This window comes from Haliaeetus albicilla, chromosome 27 (assembly GCF_947461875.1).
Source record: "Haliaeetus albicilla chromosome 27, bHalAlb1.1, whole genome shotgun sequence".
NCBI lineage: Eukaryota > Metazoa > Chordata > Aves > Accipitriformes > Accipitridae > Haliaeetus > Haliaeetus albicilla.
The window spans coordinates 2,112,651-2,131,752 of record NC_091509.1 but is presented as its reverse complement, the minus strand read 5'-3'; the positions used below and the strand labels follow the sequence as shown (position 1 = coordinate 2,131,752).

The 19,102-nt window shown below is 55.3% G+C and overlaps 1 protein-coding gene across 12 annotated transcripts in view; it reads right to left on the bottom strand.

Moving 5' to 3' along the window:
* LOC104323151 (protocadherin gamma-C5-like) overlaps nt 1-19,102 on the bottom strand; it is a 181,597-nt gene that overhangs the window by 17,478 nt on the left and 145,017 nt on the right. For 7 of the 12 annotated variants that reach the window (XM_069772732.1, XM_069772727.1, XM_069772733.1 and 4 more), the window contains exon 2: nt 4,839-4,897. In XM_069772732.1, the coding sequence (XP_069628833.1) occupies nt 4,839-4,897 (59 nt within the window). The other 5 variants (XM_069772726.1, XM_069772725.1, XM_069772736.1 and 2 more) reach the window with 5 other exon arrangements.

The window sequence follows — 19,102 nt, the reverse complement described above, 5'->3', positions numbered from 1 at the left end:
TGGCTGGTAGGTTAGCAAGTATTTTTTTTAAGGAAGGACACGCTAAAGCCTGCATCTCTGGCCAGCTGTCTTTCTGCTGTGTATCCGCCCCCACGCTGCGTAAACCCATGAATGTTCACGTCTCCCTCTGCCTCTGGCCCCAGCTGCTGTGTGCTCTGAGATGTCCCACCCACACAGACACATATAGGCTCCCCTTGGCAGGAGCGTGTCCTGGTACACTGGGGTGCTGCTGTCTGACCACCCCAAACACACAGTAGAAGCCCCCTGAGCTGCAGCCACCCTTTGGCAGTACCTGCACGTTCTGATCACCAAGAATGCTCCTGAGAGCTTTAAGGACTATCCTTGGAACACCTTTTTTCCCCTCCCTGTCCCCCACCAGACACAGGCAGGCTGTCGTTAGTCCTGCAAGCCCAGCTCTTGGACCTCACGCTTGAAAATGAAGCAAAGAATAAAAAAACATCCTTTCCTTCATAGCTTTCCTATGGGCACCTCCACTATCAGCTGCAAACCCCCTTTGCTGCACCCTCCCTCCTCCCTCTGCACAGCCTGGGTGATGATGGCCGGGGTCAGACAAGGTGGCCATGATGCTGTTTAACAGGTGAGTGAAGTGAACATCACTATTGACTGTGTTCACCCTGGGAGAGGGAGACTGGCTCACAACAGCATTGGAAACTTGTAGCACAGGGAGGTTTAGGATTAGAGAAAATAAATGGAGGGAGTGTGCGAAATGAGACTCTGTATCTTCTTTGCATGCTTTGCTCCTCCCTCCCCTGGAGTGACCTGGGATTCCCACACTGCTCCCCACCTCCTTGGGAGTCCCCCACCACGGTCTCTGGGGTGCCTCCTGCCTGGGATCTCCTTCCAGCTTACCCACATGGCCTGAGACTGTCCGCACTCCTCCTATGAGCTGCCCAGGACACACCGGCTTTTCCCAGCACAGGACATCTCACCCTCCCATGCCCACCTGCAAGCAACACAGAGCCCTCACCACTCCTCCAGGAAGGAAATCCTGACTTGAGCCAGGTGTTTTCCTAAATAAACCATCACACAGAGATCAAAACAAAGAGCTACCAGTGTTATGCAAGTACCATGAACGTGCAGGGCACAAGCCCCATCTCTGTTCCTTTGGCAACTAGTGAAAAAGCAACAAGATGTGTCCCTCATACCAGTTCCAATCCCTGCACTGCCCCCCCATACGACCCCCCCCCCCCCCCCCCGGGAAACCCCACACTGATGATCCTACAGGGATGTCCTGTAACACTGTCAGACTGTATGTCTACTGCCCTTTGATCAATTCACTGCTGTGATCTCCACTACAGCCACTGATCTGATTTGTCTGGGAACAGCATCTGCTGCTTGGTATCATTCTGTACTCATTTACATTTGCCCAGAGACAGCATGGATGCTTTTTTTTTTTTAGAAAACAAAATACAAACATCATTAAATTAATTAATCTACCCTCCTGTTTCTCCCAAACAAGATTAATTGAGAATTGGTCTACTCAGTTCTGACTCCCTACCACATTTTCAGAGGATATTGTCTGAGCTCTTATTTCCTGAGCATGTGCACCGGAGCTCTCCTGTGTTTCCGAACAAAGAACAAATTCTCTTTGTTGTCCTGTAACAGCACTCTGAACGCAGCGATATATGAGATGGAGAGACGGTCCCTGCCTTACTGAGCTTACCCTGAGTTTTGCCAGGTTTCAGGTGCTCGGAGACATGTGGGATTTGTTTCAGTGGGTGGGGATATGCTCAGAAAAGACAGGATTGTTCCTTCTCCAACTCACATGAAGACAGCAAAGGAGAAATCACAACATAGGTTTAAGCCTGCTTTCTGGCTTAGGGTCAGTGCCGGACTCCCTCCAGGACCCATTCAAACCACTAGCCTAAGCTGCCTTGTATTTATTGCTATTTAATTTGGGTCAGACAAATGCAGTTAAGAGCACATCCCTTTTTTTTCTTTTCAGCTAGAGGTGGCCTGTGTTCCCCGAGAGCCAAGCAGAGCCCTGCTGTTCGGAGAGCTCACGGTCCTAGAGAGGTTCGCCTGTCAGCAGGAAACACAGTTGTACGTGAGCTAACATTGGAGAGAGTAACAGTGGGCAGGGCTCAGGCAGTTGCCCTTGCACCTTTTTTAATACCTGTACTACCAACCAGTGCTTGGGGAATTCACCCACCAGACATCAAAACACTGGGAAGAGCACAATGGGGAGTGAACTGCTCTCCAGGATTTGCCTGTTTTATCATCTGAGAGATGTCAGGGCTGGGCACTGAACACATAAAATAGCACTTTCTATTTCCATCCTTTAGTATTTTAACACTGGTTTAGAATAAACACATCTCCCTTGATTTAACTTAAAACAGGATAAAAGAAACAAAAAAACAAAATCAGTAAGAGCTGATTTTATTGCAAATGTGGAATCTGCACACAGGCAGGTGGGCAAAACCAGCAGGAATTAAAATCCACTGAGTTATTTCAGTACCAGCCTGTGCTGGGGCAAAGCCACTCTCCAAACCTGGGGGCCAGCCTGGGCAGCCAGTGCTATGGGAACTCCCACAACAGGCACCAACACAAGCCACTAGTGGCTGTTTCAGGGACTACTGTGGGCACCCAGGTCATAGATCACCAGGGGTAACATCACAGCTCCTGCACCAGAACCAACACGTTCTGCTAGTTCAGCTCTCCATGAACAGAGTCTGAGGCTGCCTTTCCTCCTGCCCTCTCTCTTCCCACCCCACAGGCTGCTGCTCCCACTTAGGCACTGAGAAGGGGCTGGAGCTTGTAAAGAGCTTCAGGCAGAGGCTGGGGTGAGGGTCACTGTCCGATGACCTGAGAAAAGGTCCCTGTCACTGAGTTAAGTAGGTCTGGACTGCATCCGCTCTGTGCCTTGAAGAGCTCTAGCATGATGCTGGAAGAGGAAGCAACAGAGCTTGCTCTGATGGGGCTCATTTACTTGCTTCTTGTAACAAAACTATTACAGCAGCTCTGGTGCACTTCTGTATTAACAGGGCTTTGTTAATTGTCATTTGAACTAGAGCGTAAATGGTGAGAAAGACTTTTCTTGATTAAAATGTTGTCAGTGATGGGGAATTCAACAGACCTCTGAGAAAAGTGTTCCAGCAATAACCTTGTTTTAAAGTCCATAGCTGGTTTCTAGTAGGAATGCTTTATCTACTTTACATCAAACCCTCACTCCATTTTAGCTTTGTCAGCTAGAAGAGCCTAGTAACAAAGTTTAATCGCTGCAACAAGTCCGCTATAGCAGTCTCTTCATTTTCTGTTAAGCTAAATTATCAAGCCAGACCCAGAGAAAGGCTGAGACACAACCAGCTGCTGCAGATGTTTTAACTGCAAGCTCTGACACCAAAATCCAGAAACCGACACTCCCTGTGGCACCATTTAAACCTCCACAACAGCTGCCCGAGCGGCTACCAGGAATGACAAAGCACAGAGGCATGAGCTCCTCTCTTAGTACCTGACCCAGTGAGCCATGGACGCACAGCATCCCAATTTACTTCTGATTGCTCCAAGGGTATAATCCTTGGGTATGCCTCAAAAGATGTAATCTTTTCACACATAAATGATCCTGGAGCCAGTCTCCTCATACACAATAACCTCTGGTTGCGGTATTCACAGAGGAAGATGGACTCCCAGTTTAAGTCCTTTCTTATCCTAATGTTACTCAAGGAAGTGCACCCTTGGAAGAGGATCCCTGCCCTCGCTTATGAGCCACGAGGGAAGATGGGAGAGGTGAAGGGCACCTGCTCAACATTTTCTTGTCAGTGCTTTCTCACTGTGGACCAAAAAAAGCAAACTTTGTTGGGCCAGAGGCAAGAGCGCACAGTCAAGAGAGGGGTACTCACTTGGGAGGCAGGTCTCTGCTCTGCTGCCAGGGCTTATCTTTTTAACATCACACACAAATTGGCAAAAACTCAGCCATGGTTTTGAGAGCAAGACCAGACCTTAGGAGACATCCTTCCTGTGAGTCTCCTGACCCATTAGGTTTAATTTCTTCTTCCTTAGCCTCCATCTGCCCAGTTGCCCAGCTCCAGTGGGAAGCATGCTCCTCACCTGGAAGAACTGATGAACCACCCCGTGTTGGTGATGGCACTTCCCAAGGAATGCAAGAAAGATTCCAAACTCCCCAACAAATGGAGTTGGATCCGGGGGGACCTAACACTGACTCAGCCAGACTAGCCTACAGGAGAAAGCACATAGAGTGGCATTTCATGATGGACCTGCTCCTGCTGAGTTTGATGTAGCTGGGACACATTTCTCTAGAGGGGCCTTTGGGGACCTGGGTCTCATCCACTCAATGTCTGACTGCCATGGGGGCTTACACAGCAGTTTGGCACTAGGTGCTCAAGCCAGAGCAGGCAATATACACCAGCAGCACAGAACTCAAGGCTCCATGGCTGGTAAAGGGACTCACACAGTGATTTCCAGTGGCCTCCAAGGAGGCGGAGGAATCAAGATTTTGGACTCAGAATCTAGTCTAAATGCTCAAAATCTGCTTTAGAGAGGAAGCCTTTCTCTTTGAATCATGTTTTCCAGTCCTTTAACCATTGCACAACTTCACCTGGAGTTCCCTCCGGTTCCTGACTGTCCTCCTTGAGCTGTAGACACCAAACCCCAAACCAGACACACCATTGCAAACAACCCCTGTCACACCACCACCAAACAGAACTGACAGAGAAGCTGACTCTTTGGCTGGACAATTCTACCAATGACAGGGAACACCCATCCTCAGAGCTGCCAGTCGAGGACTTCCCAGCACTGAAAGTGTCATGCAAAGGAAAGAAACTTTCACTAGACACATACATGGAAAAAGAGGCACTTACCCACTCGTTCCAGGCCTCTGGGTCTGAGAGAAGCGCCAGTCTGTGTTAGGCTGAGCTTGCTGCAGAGAAAATAGAAGAGTTTTAATAGCTCCATTCTTGCCTTTGAAAATGAAAGTGAACTGATCCTGGATTATTTGAGTCTGGAGTATCAGCGTGTTCTTTCCAAGTAAAGCAAATCAATTAGAACAAAAAGAAAGCTCCCCCTCCCCCTTTCTTGAGTATTTCTGAACCAGCATGAATACTAAAAAGCATGACAAAAACTATTCAGCGAATAATCTTCCAAAGCAGCTCAGGAAACCAGGCTGTGAAAGAAATGAAGCATGAAATAAACTGATAAGGGCATCAATTCAGCAGAAGCAATGGTACCAAAGTAATGAGCTTGGGGGGGTGGGGGTGGCAGAGTTAATTGAGACTGAGAAAGATGCTTTTAATGCCAGAAGGTAAAATGATAGCAGACCTTCCTAATCTGTCCTTCTTCTGTCCTTAAAAAGGCCTGCCTGAGATCTTGATTCACACATTGTATTTGAATGACTTTTCCTAGGTGTTGTGTCCTCGGAGCACTACAGTATTTTCTGTCCACAGAGAAAAGAATGAACTTCCGACAGCAAAAGAAAAAAGCATTATTTGTTTAGGAGATACAATAAACTTCGGACACAGCAGCACACTTTGTAACTTCATTAGTAAGCCCCTGTATCGCTTTCTGCCTGTGTTATTTTACCATCAGACAATGAACATTTTGTAAATAAGGAAGGACACAAAGCAGGCTTGCATATTCCTGTTTGAATCATGCCTTTGTGAAGAGCACTAAATAGCTGAACTGTTTTCTGTCTGGAAGACGGCATACTTCCGAAAATAGTAATCTTCTTAATTAACTCCAGAATGATAACATGCTACCTGGAAAGGACAACATTTCTCTCAGTTACCTTAGGAATGAGCAGTTCATAGTCCAAACAGTGGAACATCAGTTTTATAGGATTATTCTGCTTGTACATGCAATTACTAAGGAAAAGTGAAGACGGGTACAGCTGACCTAGATTTTTATTTAGTAGATGTGATTTCACTTATTTCTCCACAGCTTTGATGAATCTCATGAAAGAATATATTAGAATAAATTACTCCCCTAAAATAGAGGCCCCACTGGTACCCATGTTGCATGCAAATTAAGCTGTTTAAATACTTGCCCTCCAGATTTCAGATACACATTTTTGCACACGCTGACACACAATCCTGCACTACATAAGCCCTTCCCAATCTATATTTTGAATTCCTGTTGTAATTACCACTTTCAAATTTAGGGCAGGCATTTATGACGCAAAATTACTTTACTTTTTTATATCCTAAAGTTATAAAAGCTACAGCTAAATACAGTCACCTACATCCATATTTAGACATCTGAATACAAGTGGCTGAAGTTTTCAAAGCATGCCACTGCCTAGGTCTCTGCAAGCCCAAGGGCATGTAAGGTCACCAGGACCTTTGCAAAAAACGTCACTACGTTCAGTGCCGAATAGTGAATTCAGCCCCTCGCTCAAAACAACCAAGCTGGAAAATGATCCCTTGCCAGTGCACAATCAGTAATTAGTAACACTTGGGAGTTAAGAAATGAGAAATTTCTACAATGCACCTCTAAAACAGAGCAAAATAAACACTGACAAACTTTGCTTTCAGATAACCTCCTCCCACATTGCGGTTTGGATGCCATGCAGCATAAAGGGGTTAAATAGACTCAAAGAGTTAAACACCAAAAAAACATGTTCCTGACCATGCTAAGAATCACTTTAAAAAGAGTACAAACGGGGCCAAGGGAAAACTCTCCACTTCTACGAACACACAGTCTTTGATTTTATAGTGCTGCCCAGCCCCTTCCCCCACCTCCATCAAGCTGAGCCAAAGCTTTCACCTGCCACCTCCCAGGAGGTGATGGTGACACACATTCCCTGAAGCTACCTTCTTAGGTGGAAGGACAGAGAACAGCCAACTGGCCTGGATATTACGGACTGTTGCGCTTAATACACAGGACAGTAAGAAACACCCATCTCTTACCCCATCACAGGGACTTGCTAAGGTGCTGGTCTCCTGCTCATAGGCAGCCACGGTCTCCGCAGTGCTAGAATGGCTGAAAGGTTTTACAAAGAGGAAATCGCTCTGGTCAGACATGGGCGAGAAACAAGAAGTGTAATTCTGTGCCTGGGAGGTCAAGCCCGCTCCTCCCACGTCCAGGTACTTGATGAAGCCATCTGGCTTCATCTGCCCATGGAAATGGGAGGCAGGCTTGCGGCCAGTCCCTCGGCAGCAACCCCCGAAGGTCCAGCTGGCAGTGCCAGCTTTGAGACACCGGGCAGCCACCACAGCAAACATCACGCAGGACACAAGGGAAATGGACACCAAGGAGATGATGAGGTAAAGCGTTAGGTTGGTATCCTTGGGAGAAGATTTGGGGAGGTCCAAGGACTTGGAAAAGTCCTGCACACTGTTTTCTTCCAGGGAAATTACTATTACCACAGAGGCCGAGAGGGACGGTATCCCATTGTCCCTCACTTCAACCACCAGCCTGTGGGGATCTTCTGACTCCTTGAGAGCCTGTGCAACCCTTATCTCTCCAGAGCGGTGTTCCACTTGGAAAGGCAAAGCCTCAGTGGTCTCCTGCAGCTGGTAGGACAGCCAGGCATTATGGCCACTATCAGCATCAACAGCTACAATTTTGGTGACCAGATAGCCAGGTTCTGCTAAGGCCGGGATGCTTTGGTGGAAGGCAGAGCCCTTGGGGACAGATGGGTAGACAATGGTGGGGGCATTGTCGTTCTCATCCAGGACAAACACATGGACCACAGTAGTGCTACTCAGTGCAGGAGACCCAGCATCCTTCACCTCCACAGGCACCTGGAACACCTTGTCTTGCTCGTAGTCCAGAGCCCGCACAGTGTAGATGGTGCCGTTGTCCTGGTCCATCCGGAAGTAGGTTGAGATGGGTACATCCTGCATCCCGTTGTCCAGGATGGAGTAAGACAGCTTGGCGTTGCTACCCTCATCAGGATCAAATGCTGACACTGAAAAAACAGAAGTTCCAGGAAGGGAGTTTTCCTGAATGTGAGCTGTATCAAAAGGGCTAGAGAAATTTGGTGCATTGTCATTCACATCAGCAATTCGGAGGTAAAAGGTTTTTTGTGTGGCCCTCTGTGGGGACCCTGAATCCACAGCCCTCACCGTGATGTTGTATCCACTGGCCTTCTCCCGATCAAGGGGACCACTTGTGACCAGTGAGAAATGCTCTTTAAAAGATGACACCAGTTTAAATGGGAGCTCTTTTGCTATCTGCAGGCGGACCTGCCCATTGTCACCAGAATCACTGTCCTTCACACCAATGAGGGCAATCACAGTGCCTGGGGTTGCATCCTCCAGCACTGGGCTGGAGAGAGAGGTCAGCACGATCTCTGGGCTGTTATCATTGATATCAGTTAATTCCACTCGCAGGTGACAGTGTCCTTCCATGGCTGGGGACCCCTTGTCCCTGGCTCGAACCGCAATCTCGTAAGCACTGGATTCCTCATAATCCAGTGGGGCTTTGGTTCTGATCTCCCCTGTCCGGGGATCTAAGGAGAACAGCTTGGTGAATTTACCAGGTGCATTATTGCTAGTTTTGAAAGAATATTCCACGACCCCGTTGGGACCTTCATCCAGGTCAGTGACATTCAACTTGGTGACCAGAGTACCCACTGGCACGTTCTCCTCCAGATGTACCTTAGATATGGGTGGATCACAGACAGGAGGGTTGTCATTTGCATCCAGGACATGGATGATAACCTTGGCAGTGCCAGATTTCACCGGATTCCCTCCATCCAGGGCTGTCAGTGTTAGGTGATGAACAGCCACTTTCTCTCTATCCAATGCTTTTTCAAGTACGATCTCGGGCATTTTAACGCCATCTCCTCTCACGTTGATACTCAGGGCGAAATGCTCACTGGGGCTGAGCTCGTAGGTGGAGATGGAGTTGGAGCCCATATCCGGGTCTTCTGCTACCTCCAAGGGTAGCCGAGTCCCAGGGTTGGCTACCTCAGTGATCTCCAAGACCACCTCCGGCTTGGGGAACTGGGGCACGTTGTCATTGACATCGAGGACGTCCACCTCGACACGGTGGAGCTGGAGGGGATTCTCCATGACGAGTTGGAGGTGCAGGGAGCACGCGGGGCTCTGGCCACACAGGGCCTCCCGGTCCAGCCTGCTGTCGAGGAGCAGCACGCCCGCTGCCAGGTCCACCTGGAAGTGCCGCTGCCCGCCCTCGCTCACCAGGCGCAGGTTGCGGGTGGCCAAGCTCCGCACCTCCACCCCTAGGTCCTTGGCCAGGTCGCCCACCGAGAAGCCCGGCTCTCGGTCCTCGGGCACGGAGTAGTGGAGCTGGGCGCTGCTAGGAGCCGGCAGACAGGAGAGGGCTGCGAGCAGCAGCGGGAGCTGCCATGGCAATGGCAAACTCCGTCCTCCGAGCATCCCGTGCCGACTGTGAGAGCGGAGCAGCACGGAGCTGAGCGGCAGCGGCTCCGCGCAGCCTCCCCCGCCTCCCCGCCTCCGCTGCCGGCCCCGGCAGCCGCCGCCGCGCCGGAACCTCCGCGCCCCGGGAGGGTCCGAGCGGGTTGCGCAGGGAGGAAGCCGCCGTCGGAGCCGCCGGAGCCGGGCAGGGAGGGATGGACGGGGGGGGGGGGGGGGGGGGGGGGGGGCGATCGCAGCCCGGCCGGCTGAGCAGCTCCTCGGCACGCAAAGACACACAAAGTCGGCGAGCGGAGGGGATGGACCGAGTGACAGTTTTACGTCTCTCCACAGCCCCCTCCTCCTCCTCCTCCTTTTTCTCTCCCTCCTCCTCCTCTCCCTCCTCCGCCGCCTTCCCCAAAATACGTACGGCGTAGCCCCCCCTTCCCCCCCCCCCCGCCCCGCCGCCGCCTCTCCGCCCCCGCAGCGCCGGGAGGGCGCCGGGGACTCCCGGCAGCGGGAATCCCCGCTCCACCCCTCCCGGCTGCTGGGAGCGGGCACCGGCGGGCACCCCCTCACCAAAGCCGGCTGGCGGTGCCGCACCCCGAGCCGCTCCGGTGCCGAGCCCCGCAGGCAGCGGGGCTGCTGTCAGGCAGGGGGACACGCTCCCGAGCTCACCTCGCTGCACAGGGTGGGATCCGGCGGGTTGGCACCGGCTGGACCCGCGGAGGGTTTCACAAACATGAATTCACTGATGTCCGAGACCGGCGAAAAGCAGGAGCGGTAACGCGGAGCAGGGGGTGCCGTGGCTGTCACCTGGACACCCATCACCATGTCCCCTTGCTTAGGCTCATAGTGCAAGTGCCCAGAAATGTGGCTGGGAGGGGGCTGCAGCGTGTTCACGCTCTCCACGCAGCAGCCCTGGTTGGCAGGGGCAGAGCCCCGCCGGAGGCACCGTATGCCCAGTGCTGCCAGTCCCACCAGCGAGACAGTGGAGATGAGAACTAGGGACACAATCAGATAAAGTGTAATCGTGGGTAAGCCCCCACCATCAGTGGCCTGAGCCTCGGAGCCCTGCAAAGCCTCTGGGCCCTTCTCCTCCACTAGCACCACCAGTGTGACGGCTGTGGAGAGTGGGGGGTCCCCAGCATCCCGGACCACCACCAGCAGTTCATGCGCAGAGGCATCCGACTCCTGCAGGGCCCGCATGATCCGGATCTCCCCGGAGCGCAGGGCCACACTGAAAAGCCCTGGGTCTGTGGCTTCCACGAGGTGGTAGGAGAGCCAGGCATTGCGCCCCGAGTCCGCATCTATTGCCACCACCTTGGTGATGAGAGCAGGAGGGGTGGTGGAGGGGGAGATTCGTAACTGGGTAGCAGAGTCCTCCCCAGCCCTGGGAAAATGCACCCGTGGGGCATTGTCGTTCTGGTCCACTATAAAAACATGAACCAGCGTCCTGTTCCTCAGGGCTGGGGAGCCACCATCCGAGACCTCCACATGGAACTGGAGATAGGTGGTTTGCTCATAGTCAAAGGGGAGTTTGGCAGAGACCTGCCCATTTGTGGGATGTATGGAGAGGTAGCGAGTCGGATCCAGGCCTGGATCTGTCCCACCAGCTCGCACGATGGAGTAGGAGAGGCGGGAATTCTGCTCCGAGTCAGGGTCGGCAGCAGAGACTGTAACCAGCACGCTGCCCACTGGGTTGTTTTCTGCCACCAGCACTTCATAGGACGCTTGCTCAAACTGGGGCGCATTGTCATTGACATCTGCCAGGGCAATTGGCAAGATGGTGTGGCGGGAGAGCGGGGGACTGCCCAGGTCCGAGGCAGAGACAGTGACATTGTAGTAGGCAATATGCTCCCGGTCCAAATGGGTGCTGGTTAGCAGTGAGTACTGGTGCTCATAGTCCTTACGCAGCTGGAAGGGAAGATCCGGAGACACGTGACACTGGACCTTGCCCTGCTCACCAGAGTCCCTGTCTCTGACGTGTATCACGGCCACCACTGTGCCCGGGGGTGCATCCTCGCTCAGGGAGCTGGAGAAGGAGGTAAGAATGACCTCAGGAGCATTGTCGTTCACATCAGTGATTTCCACCACCACGCTGCAGTGCTCCTCCATCGTGGGCGACCCCATGTCCTTGGCCTCCACTTCGATCTCATAGACCGTTGCCTCCTCGAAGTCCAGGTTGCCCTGGACGCGAATCTCCCCAGTTTGCTCATCGATGGCAAAGATCTGGCGTAAGGCAGCTGAGTTGTGGCTGCTGAGGGAGTAGCGGATGTCTCCGTTGGGCCCTTCGTCCACATCAGTGGCATTTAACTTCACCACAAGGGTGCCCAGCGGCGAGTTCTCCACCAAGCGGGCTCCGTATGAGGGTCTGTCAAAGACTGGGTGGTTGTCATTGGCATCCAGGACCTGAATAGTGATGCGTATCTTGCTGGACTGAGGGGGAGAGCCCCCATCTTCGGCAGTCAGGACCAGCTGGTGGAAAGCCCTGAGTTCCCGGTCCAGGGCCCTCTCCAGCACCAGCTCAGGGAACTTCCCACCATCTGTGCGTGCCTTCACGTTGAGGTTGAAGTTCTCATTGGCACTCAGGTGATAGGTCTGCAAGGTGTTGGTGCCCACGTCTGGGTCCTGGGCAGGCTGGATGGGGAAGCGGGCACCCAGGGATGCCAGCTCATAGATGCGCAAGGAAACCTCGTCACTGGGGAACTGTGGGGGGTTATCATTGATATCCAGGATCTCCACCTCAATGCGGTAAAACTCCACTGGGTTCTCGATGGCAAGTTTCAGGTGGAGGAAACAGCGGGGGTTCTGCCCGCAGAGCTGCTCCCGGTCTATCCGCTCGCTGACCATTATAACACCGGTGTTCACATTGACCGAGAAGTACTGGGAATCCGAATCGGACAGTACCTGCAGATTAGCTGCCGCCAGTTTCGCCACATCGGTGCCCAGGTCCTTCGCGATGTTGCCCACGAAGGCGCCCCGGGTGAGCTCCTCCGGGATGCTGTACCGGATCTGAGCAGAGGAGCTGTGCAAGAACAAACAGAAAGAGAAGACACGCGGCAGTCCCAGGGACCGGCCCGCCTTCCCTGCCCTCGGCATCCTTGCCGGGTGGGCGGCCGGGGAGCGATGCCCACCGCGCTCCGGGGCCGCGCTCAGCGCTCGCCGCTCCCATTCATTGTTTGGGGCGGACGCGGTTCGACGGGGGCGGGGGACGCCGGTGCTCCGCGCAGCCGCCTCGCTATTGGCTCCCAGGGCCGCGCCGCTCCTCCAATCGCCGCGCTCCTTTCCCAGGACAGCAACACCGGCGCCAATCGCAACCCGCGGGCTGTTGCCGCGCGGCGCGAACCTGCGCAGCGCTTCCCCGAGCGGCGGCGGCCCCGGCGCCCCCCGCGCCCCCCGCGCCGGAGCCGGGGAGCCAGGGCGGCGGCGGGGGGGGGGGAGGCGCGGTCCGGCCGCCCGGCGAGCCCTGCGCCGGCACCGCCTTCCCCTGCCCCTAGGCTCTCACCTGGCCGGGGTCCCGCAGCGTACCGGTGGCGGAGAGGAAAGCCCCGGTTTCCCTCGGTAGGGTCGCGGGGGGCGGGCAAGGCCGCAGGAAGGTGAAGTCGCTCCGGTCGGAGCCGGGGGAGAAGCAGGTGCCGTAGCACTGGGACTGGGAGTCGGTGGGTCGCAGGGTGACCTCCATGTACTTAAGGGTGCCGTCGGAGCTGAGCTGGAGCTTGGGGCTGGAGTGCTTGAAGAAGTCCCGGGAGGGCGACTCGCTGAGCCAGCAGCAGCAGCAGGGCGAGGCGGCGGCACGGCCTCTGCGCCGGAGGCACCGGGCAGCCAGGAGGGTGACGGTGGCGAGCGCCACAGTGCTAACGGCTGCCAGCGCGATGATCAGGTAGAGGGTCAGGTCCGGCTTCTCCTTGGCACCAGCCAGGAAATCCCGAGGCTTGTAGCTGTCCTCCAGGGTCACCTCCTCCAGGGCCACGGTGATGGTGACAGTGGTGGAGAGCGGTGGGTCGCCGTTGTCCATCACCTGGACAATGAGCTGCTGCGCTGCCACGTCAGTGTCCTGAAGGGCACGCGCCGTCCGCACCTCCCCGCTGTACAGCGACACGTGGAACAAGGAGGGGTCGGTGGACTGCGGCAGCAGTCGGTATGAAAGCCAAGCGTTGTGCCCCGCATCTGCATCCACTGCTGTCACCTTGGTGACCAGGTAGCCCGGTGGGGCAGACAGTGGGACCCTCTGGGGTGCCGGGACATCACTGTCACTGGCAGGGTGCAGGATGGTGGGGGGGTGGTCATTCTGGTCCAGCACAAAAATGTAGACAGTAACATTGGCGTGGAGCGGGGGGGACCCCGAGTCCCGCACAGCCACAGAGACTGGCAGAACCTGCAGCTGCTCAAAGTCAAAGGTGCGCTGAGTATAGAGGTTGCCATTGTCAGGGTTGATGTGGACAAAGGAAGAGGTGGGGGCACCCTGCACTTGGCCACTCTCTATGGAGTAAACAAGCCGGGAATTATCCCCATCGTCGGGGTCCGAGGCAGAGACAGTGCACAGCAGGGAGCCAGGTGGGTTGTTCTCTGGGAGGAAGGCATCATAGGAGGGCTGCAAGAAGCGCGGGGGGTTGTCATTCACGTCAGATATGTTGAGGAGCAGCAGGAGGGTCGTGGTGAGAGCGGGAGACCCACCATCCCGGGCAATCAGCTCCACTACATACTGTGAGGTGGACTCTCGGTCCAGGCTCTCCCGGGTGACCAGGGAGAAGTGGTTCTGAAGGGACCTGATGGCAAAAGGCACATCAGGGGAGATCTCCAAGCTCACATCCCCATTGGCCCCCGAGTCTCGGTCCCGTATGTTGAAGAGCCCCATGACGGTCTCCGGTGGGGTGTCTTCTGGCACTGGGTTCAGCAGGGAGGTGAGCAACACCTCTGGGGGGTTGTCATTGACATCCTCCACTTCCACCTGCAGTACACAGTGGCCCTCCATCTCCGGGATCCCTCCATCATGGGCTCGCACATAGATCTCATAGAAAGGTGATTCCTCAAAGTCCAGGGCCCCACTCACCCGGACCTCACCACTGCGGGGATCCAGGGCAAAGAGCCTCCGGACCGAGTCAGAGGTGTGAACCCCAAAGGAGTACTGTGTCTCCCCATTGGGGCCCTCATCAGGGTCAGATGCATTGAGCTGGAGGAGCAGGGCTCCCATGGGCATGTTTTCCGGGACTTGCACCTTGTAGATAGTGCGGTCAAAGGTGGGCGCATTGTCATTGACATCCTGGACCAGCACTGTTATCTGCACCGTGCCTGAGCGGGCTGGGCTTCCGCCATCCACAGCCGTCAGCACCAGCTGCAGTTCTGGCTGCTCTTCCCGGTCCAGGGCACGCTCCAGCACCAGTTCCGGGAAGAGTTTGCCATCCTGCTGCTGCTTGACGTCCAGGGAGAAGTGGGAGTTGGGGCTCAGCCGGTAGGAGCCCACAGCATTGGTGCCCACATCGGGGTCCTGTGCGCTCTCCAGGGGGAAGCGCGCAGCCACTGTGGCAGACTCGGCGACACGCAGGGTGCGGCGAGAGGTGGGGAAGCTCGGGGAGTTGTCATTCACATCCAGGATCTCCACTTCCAAGCGGAAGAGCTGCAGGGGGTTCTCTGTCACCACCTGCACCGACAGCACACAGCTGGCAGCCGCTCCGCACAGACGCTCCCGGTCCAGCTGCTGGCTCACCACTAGCGCGCCGTTGTCCAGGCGCATGGCAAAGTGGCGCAGGCTCTCCTCTGAACCCAGGCGCAGCCTGCGACCTGGCAGCTCCTCCACCTTCAAGCCAAGGTCCCGGGCCACGTTCCCCACCACAGTTCCCACCTCTGACTCCTCAACCACCGAGTAGCGGATCTGCCCGGAGACCCAGCCCCAGCCGCAGAGCAAAAACAAACTCAGTACTTGCCATTTCCAGGCGGGTCGCTGGAGGCTGACGCTCTCCATGTCTGTGCGCGTCCGGCCCGGGACGCAGCAGGCGCTGAGGAACTGTGAAAAAATCGCTGGGTCTCTCTTCCACGGCTTGGAAAACAGCTCCGGGGCTCCAGCAGGCTGCGGCTCCGGCTGTCAGCCTCTGAGCAGAGGGGGTGGGCTGGGGGAGGGGAACTGAATCACAGCCCCAGCGCGGAGGTGGAAGAAGGGGGGGGAGAAGTAGATTCCCCCCCCCTCCCCCCCCGGCTTCAGATCAGCACCCAATTGGCCAGGAGCTCCGTTCCCTCTCGGCCAGCGGTGGCTCCCCGGAGGTGCAGGAAGTGGGGGCCCGAGCCGGCATCAGCGGGGCTGCCACCCCCGGCCTCCCCTCTGCCAGCCTGAGTCACTTGCTCCCACAGCTCGTTTCCCGTTCACAGGGAAACTGCACGTCCTGGCAGCCTGGAAGCTAGGTACAAGCCCTCCCTGTGCGCTCCCCCTTCCACAATGGTGGCTTCACATCGTGCCCACAGACAAAGGGCAGCTGTCATGAGCTTGGGCCAAAGGACTTTTCATGCCTGATGAAAAGGTGCTTGTTAGAGCCCTGAGGTGCCAGGGGCTCTTCTCCCACCCCTTTTCTCCTCCCCAGCTAATGCTTTGGCTGCTGCCTGGACCCTAGGATTGCCTCTCTAAGTGAGGCATCACTGCCACCAGTACTACCGTCAGCCAGGAGAGCTTGCACTGAGACAGGGATGCCCATCCCTGCCAGCCCCCCGTGGGTGTTGGAGGCAGACGGTGGGAAGGCAGAAATGGGTGCGCCATTCAAAGCTGGAACACAATTGCTCCCCACACACACCTGGCTGGATGCCCCTTCCTCACCCTGCAAAAAGGAAGGGGTCAACCTTCACAGCACCTGACTCACTGCAAATGCACAGAGCCAGCCAGCAAGCCCACTAGACCACCACCAGATTGCAACCTCAGGTCAGGATGTCACACTGGGAAGAAGGCCCGAGCCTCCCACCTGGCAGACACACATACTGAAATTCTGCTGCAGACGCAGCTTTGCAGCTAAGCAATCTCCCAGAGGGCAAAAGCAGGGGTCTCAGCCTCCCCAGGGGGGAGGGGAGCAGTAGTTTCCCCCTCTCCCTGTCCCAAAGGATGGTGGCAAGCTGCAGAGTGTAGCTCAATTCACATCCCTGCAGAAGGCTTGTGCAGGCATGCCTTGGAATCCTGTCTTCAGTGCACTTAAGGCCACCCTGACCTCCCTTGGGTGCACGCAGACCCTGGGGGGCTGGGTTCCATAGTGGTGTGGCAGGCAGGGGAGCCAGCTCCTGCCTGGGACCCTCCCTGTCTCCACCACCTGGGCACAGGGGACCTGGGGGAATAGGCGAGAGAGGCTGGGGGCACCCATGCCCAGCACGGACGACGGTGACAGGGACACCATCCTTCTGGGCGAGGACAGAGACAGTGGAGGTGCTGCCGTCGAGGGGTCTCCCTCCCCTCTGCAGCCCCTCCCTGCCCGTTCCAAGAGCCACGGGACGGGACCACTCTGCTGCCAGTCAGGGAGAGACGGAGCAAGGAACCTCGCGATTGGTGCAGAACACCGCCCGGGTCCCACCTACTGCCTGCTCCGGGAGAGGGGAAAAGGCATTCTTAAAGGGCTAACGCAGCGAAACGCTGGAGAAGTGGATTCCCCAGCTTCCAGAGACCCATACCTCTTTGGACGTACTCATTCCCCGAGGGCTTCCCACGGTGCTACCAGCAGGAAGCTGTCGCAGTAACCTTGACTCTGGGATGTGCCCTGTCCCCATCCCAGGCAGGGCCCTGGACAGTACAGCTGAGTGACAGACATTGCCACAACACAGGGTGCTATGCCCCTGGAAATGGGTTTTGTGCTGCTGCGGTGCCTCAGCAGAAGCCCCCTGTGAAGCCCACATGGTCTGGGAGAATCTGCTCTGTTTCCCGAGGTGGCTCAGTCACCAAGGGGCTGGAGCAAGGGACAGGCTTCACACGGGGGTCCTGCTGTTGCTTGGGTCTGCCAAAGCCTGGGATGGGGATGGTGGCAAGGCAGGAAGGGTATGGGGTGTCTAGGATGGAGAAGGAGATGTCCCCATTCCAGAGGGCCAGAGCTCACCCTGTGGAAAGGCTCTGACCTAGATTACCTGGGGAGCTGCTGCAGGGTAAAATCCCTCATGGGAGGACACGCTACCTGCCACAGATGGGGTCAGCACCATCCCCACTGCATCAATTTTGGGGTCTGGCTGTTACCCTGCAGAGCAAAGAGGTGTAAAGCCTTTGCAGGCTTGACACGGTCTGTGGCATTGGGCCGGATCTTCTGTCACTACAGAGACTGAAAATCCAGGGCCCAGTGCCAGCCCAGTTGGTTTCTCACTGCCAGTGTAGTACTGGGGAGTAAGGGGGAGCCATGGCTAGTGCTCGGGCTTACCACCTGCCCATTATCACCTCCTTCCATCCCCACTCTCAAATCATTACTGCCCCCACCCCCAGAGGCATCTTGCTATGACCCTTTGGTGCAGGGGACATCCTTGTCCCCAGCTGTAGCACACTCTGCACAATGCAGAGGAACACTTGCTCCTGCAGCTGCTGCAGCTGGTCCCACCTGCTACAAATCAGAAGTGCTGAGTCTGAGCAGTGACGCAAGAGGGAAAAAAGAAAAAAAAAAAAAAAGCATAAAATAATTCTGAGATGTTTCTGCCTCCGTCTGTGATTCGGCTACAGTGAGCAGGCGGCACACACAGCCCCACACCCATACACAGCTTCCACTGCACCTCACTTCCTTCTGCTCCAAGGAACTGGTCTCTCCTACTCACAGCCTCCCAGGAAAGGACACGTTACCGGCACCGACCATCTTGGCAACCCATCAGATCCCCTACCCCCTTCTGCTGGATCCACTACCTGGCCTCACCTCTGAGGATCGAAGCGTTCTTGTAATTGAAAGCTCTCAAATTAAGCTGCACAATTCCCACTGGGGGAGAAGCACAGAAGCTGCCTGCCATGCGCAAACGCCTTTCTGGCTGCAGTTTGTTCAGTCAGGACATTAGACATCACCCAGAGATAGCACATCACAAATCATGCAGGGCTTGTAATAGGGTTTTTAAAACAACAGCTGGGTGGAAGACTCACTATCCTGCTCAGAGCCACAGTCCAGCTGAGTGGAGCCCTGCAAGAGACTGGGGTAGTCTGCAGTCCCACCCACCCACCCTGAAGTTAACATCATCACAAAACTTCCACGGAAACAAAGCCGGAACCATCAGGAATCAAACATGAAGTGAGACACGGACGGCAGGGACTGCTCTGTGGCCATGGTCTGTCAAATGGAGGAACCAGCATTGTCCTTCAGCTTTGCATACTACACCATGGGAAGCGACGCCCCGATCCGCCGCTGGTGGCTCCCAGCCCCATTTGCACCACCACCTCCCCAGCCCACACCAGGGCATGACACAGAGAGACTATGTTCCCCTCCTGACCCCGCAAGTGCTCCCCTCGGCTCTCATTTTGCAAAGGGAAGGAAATACCATTAGCAGCAAACTTTCTGCCAAGGATTTGCAAGTGGCTGCAAGCTGACCTCAGGCTCTATGAGTTACTCACACAAGGCATACCCAAAACCGCATCGGAAAGACATATGTTTGTTAACCTGAGCAAGCTGACTCACTTGATCCTGCTCACTATGGTGCAAATGTCGACATTCAGGATGTCTCATTTGACTCCAGAGAAGACCTGAACTGTTCAGCTATAGCTAACCACTCTTTAGAGGCATGGCACGACTGGATATTCCCCCCAACACCAATCTGCTACCATATATGTATGGCACAAATGAACCATGTCTCTGCCCGGCACCAGGACATGCCAAGTAAGGAGCTAC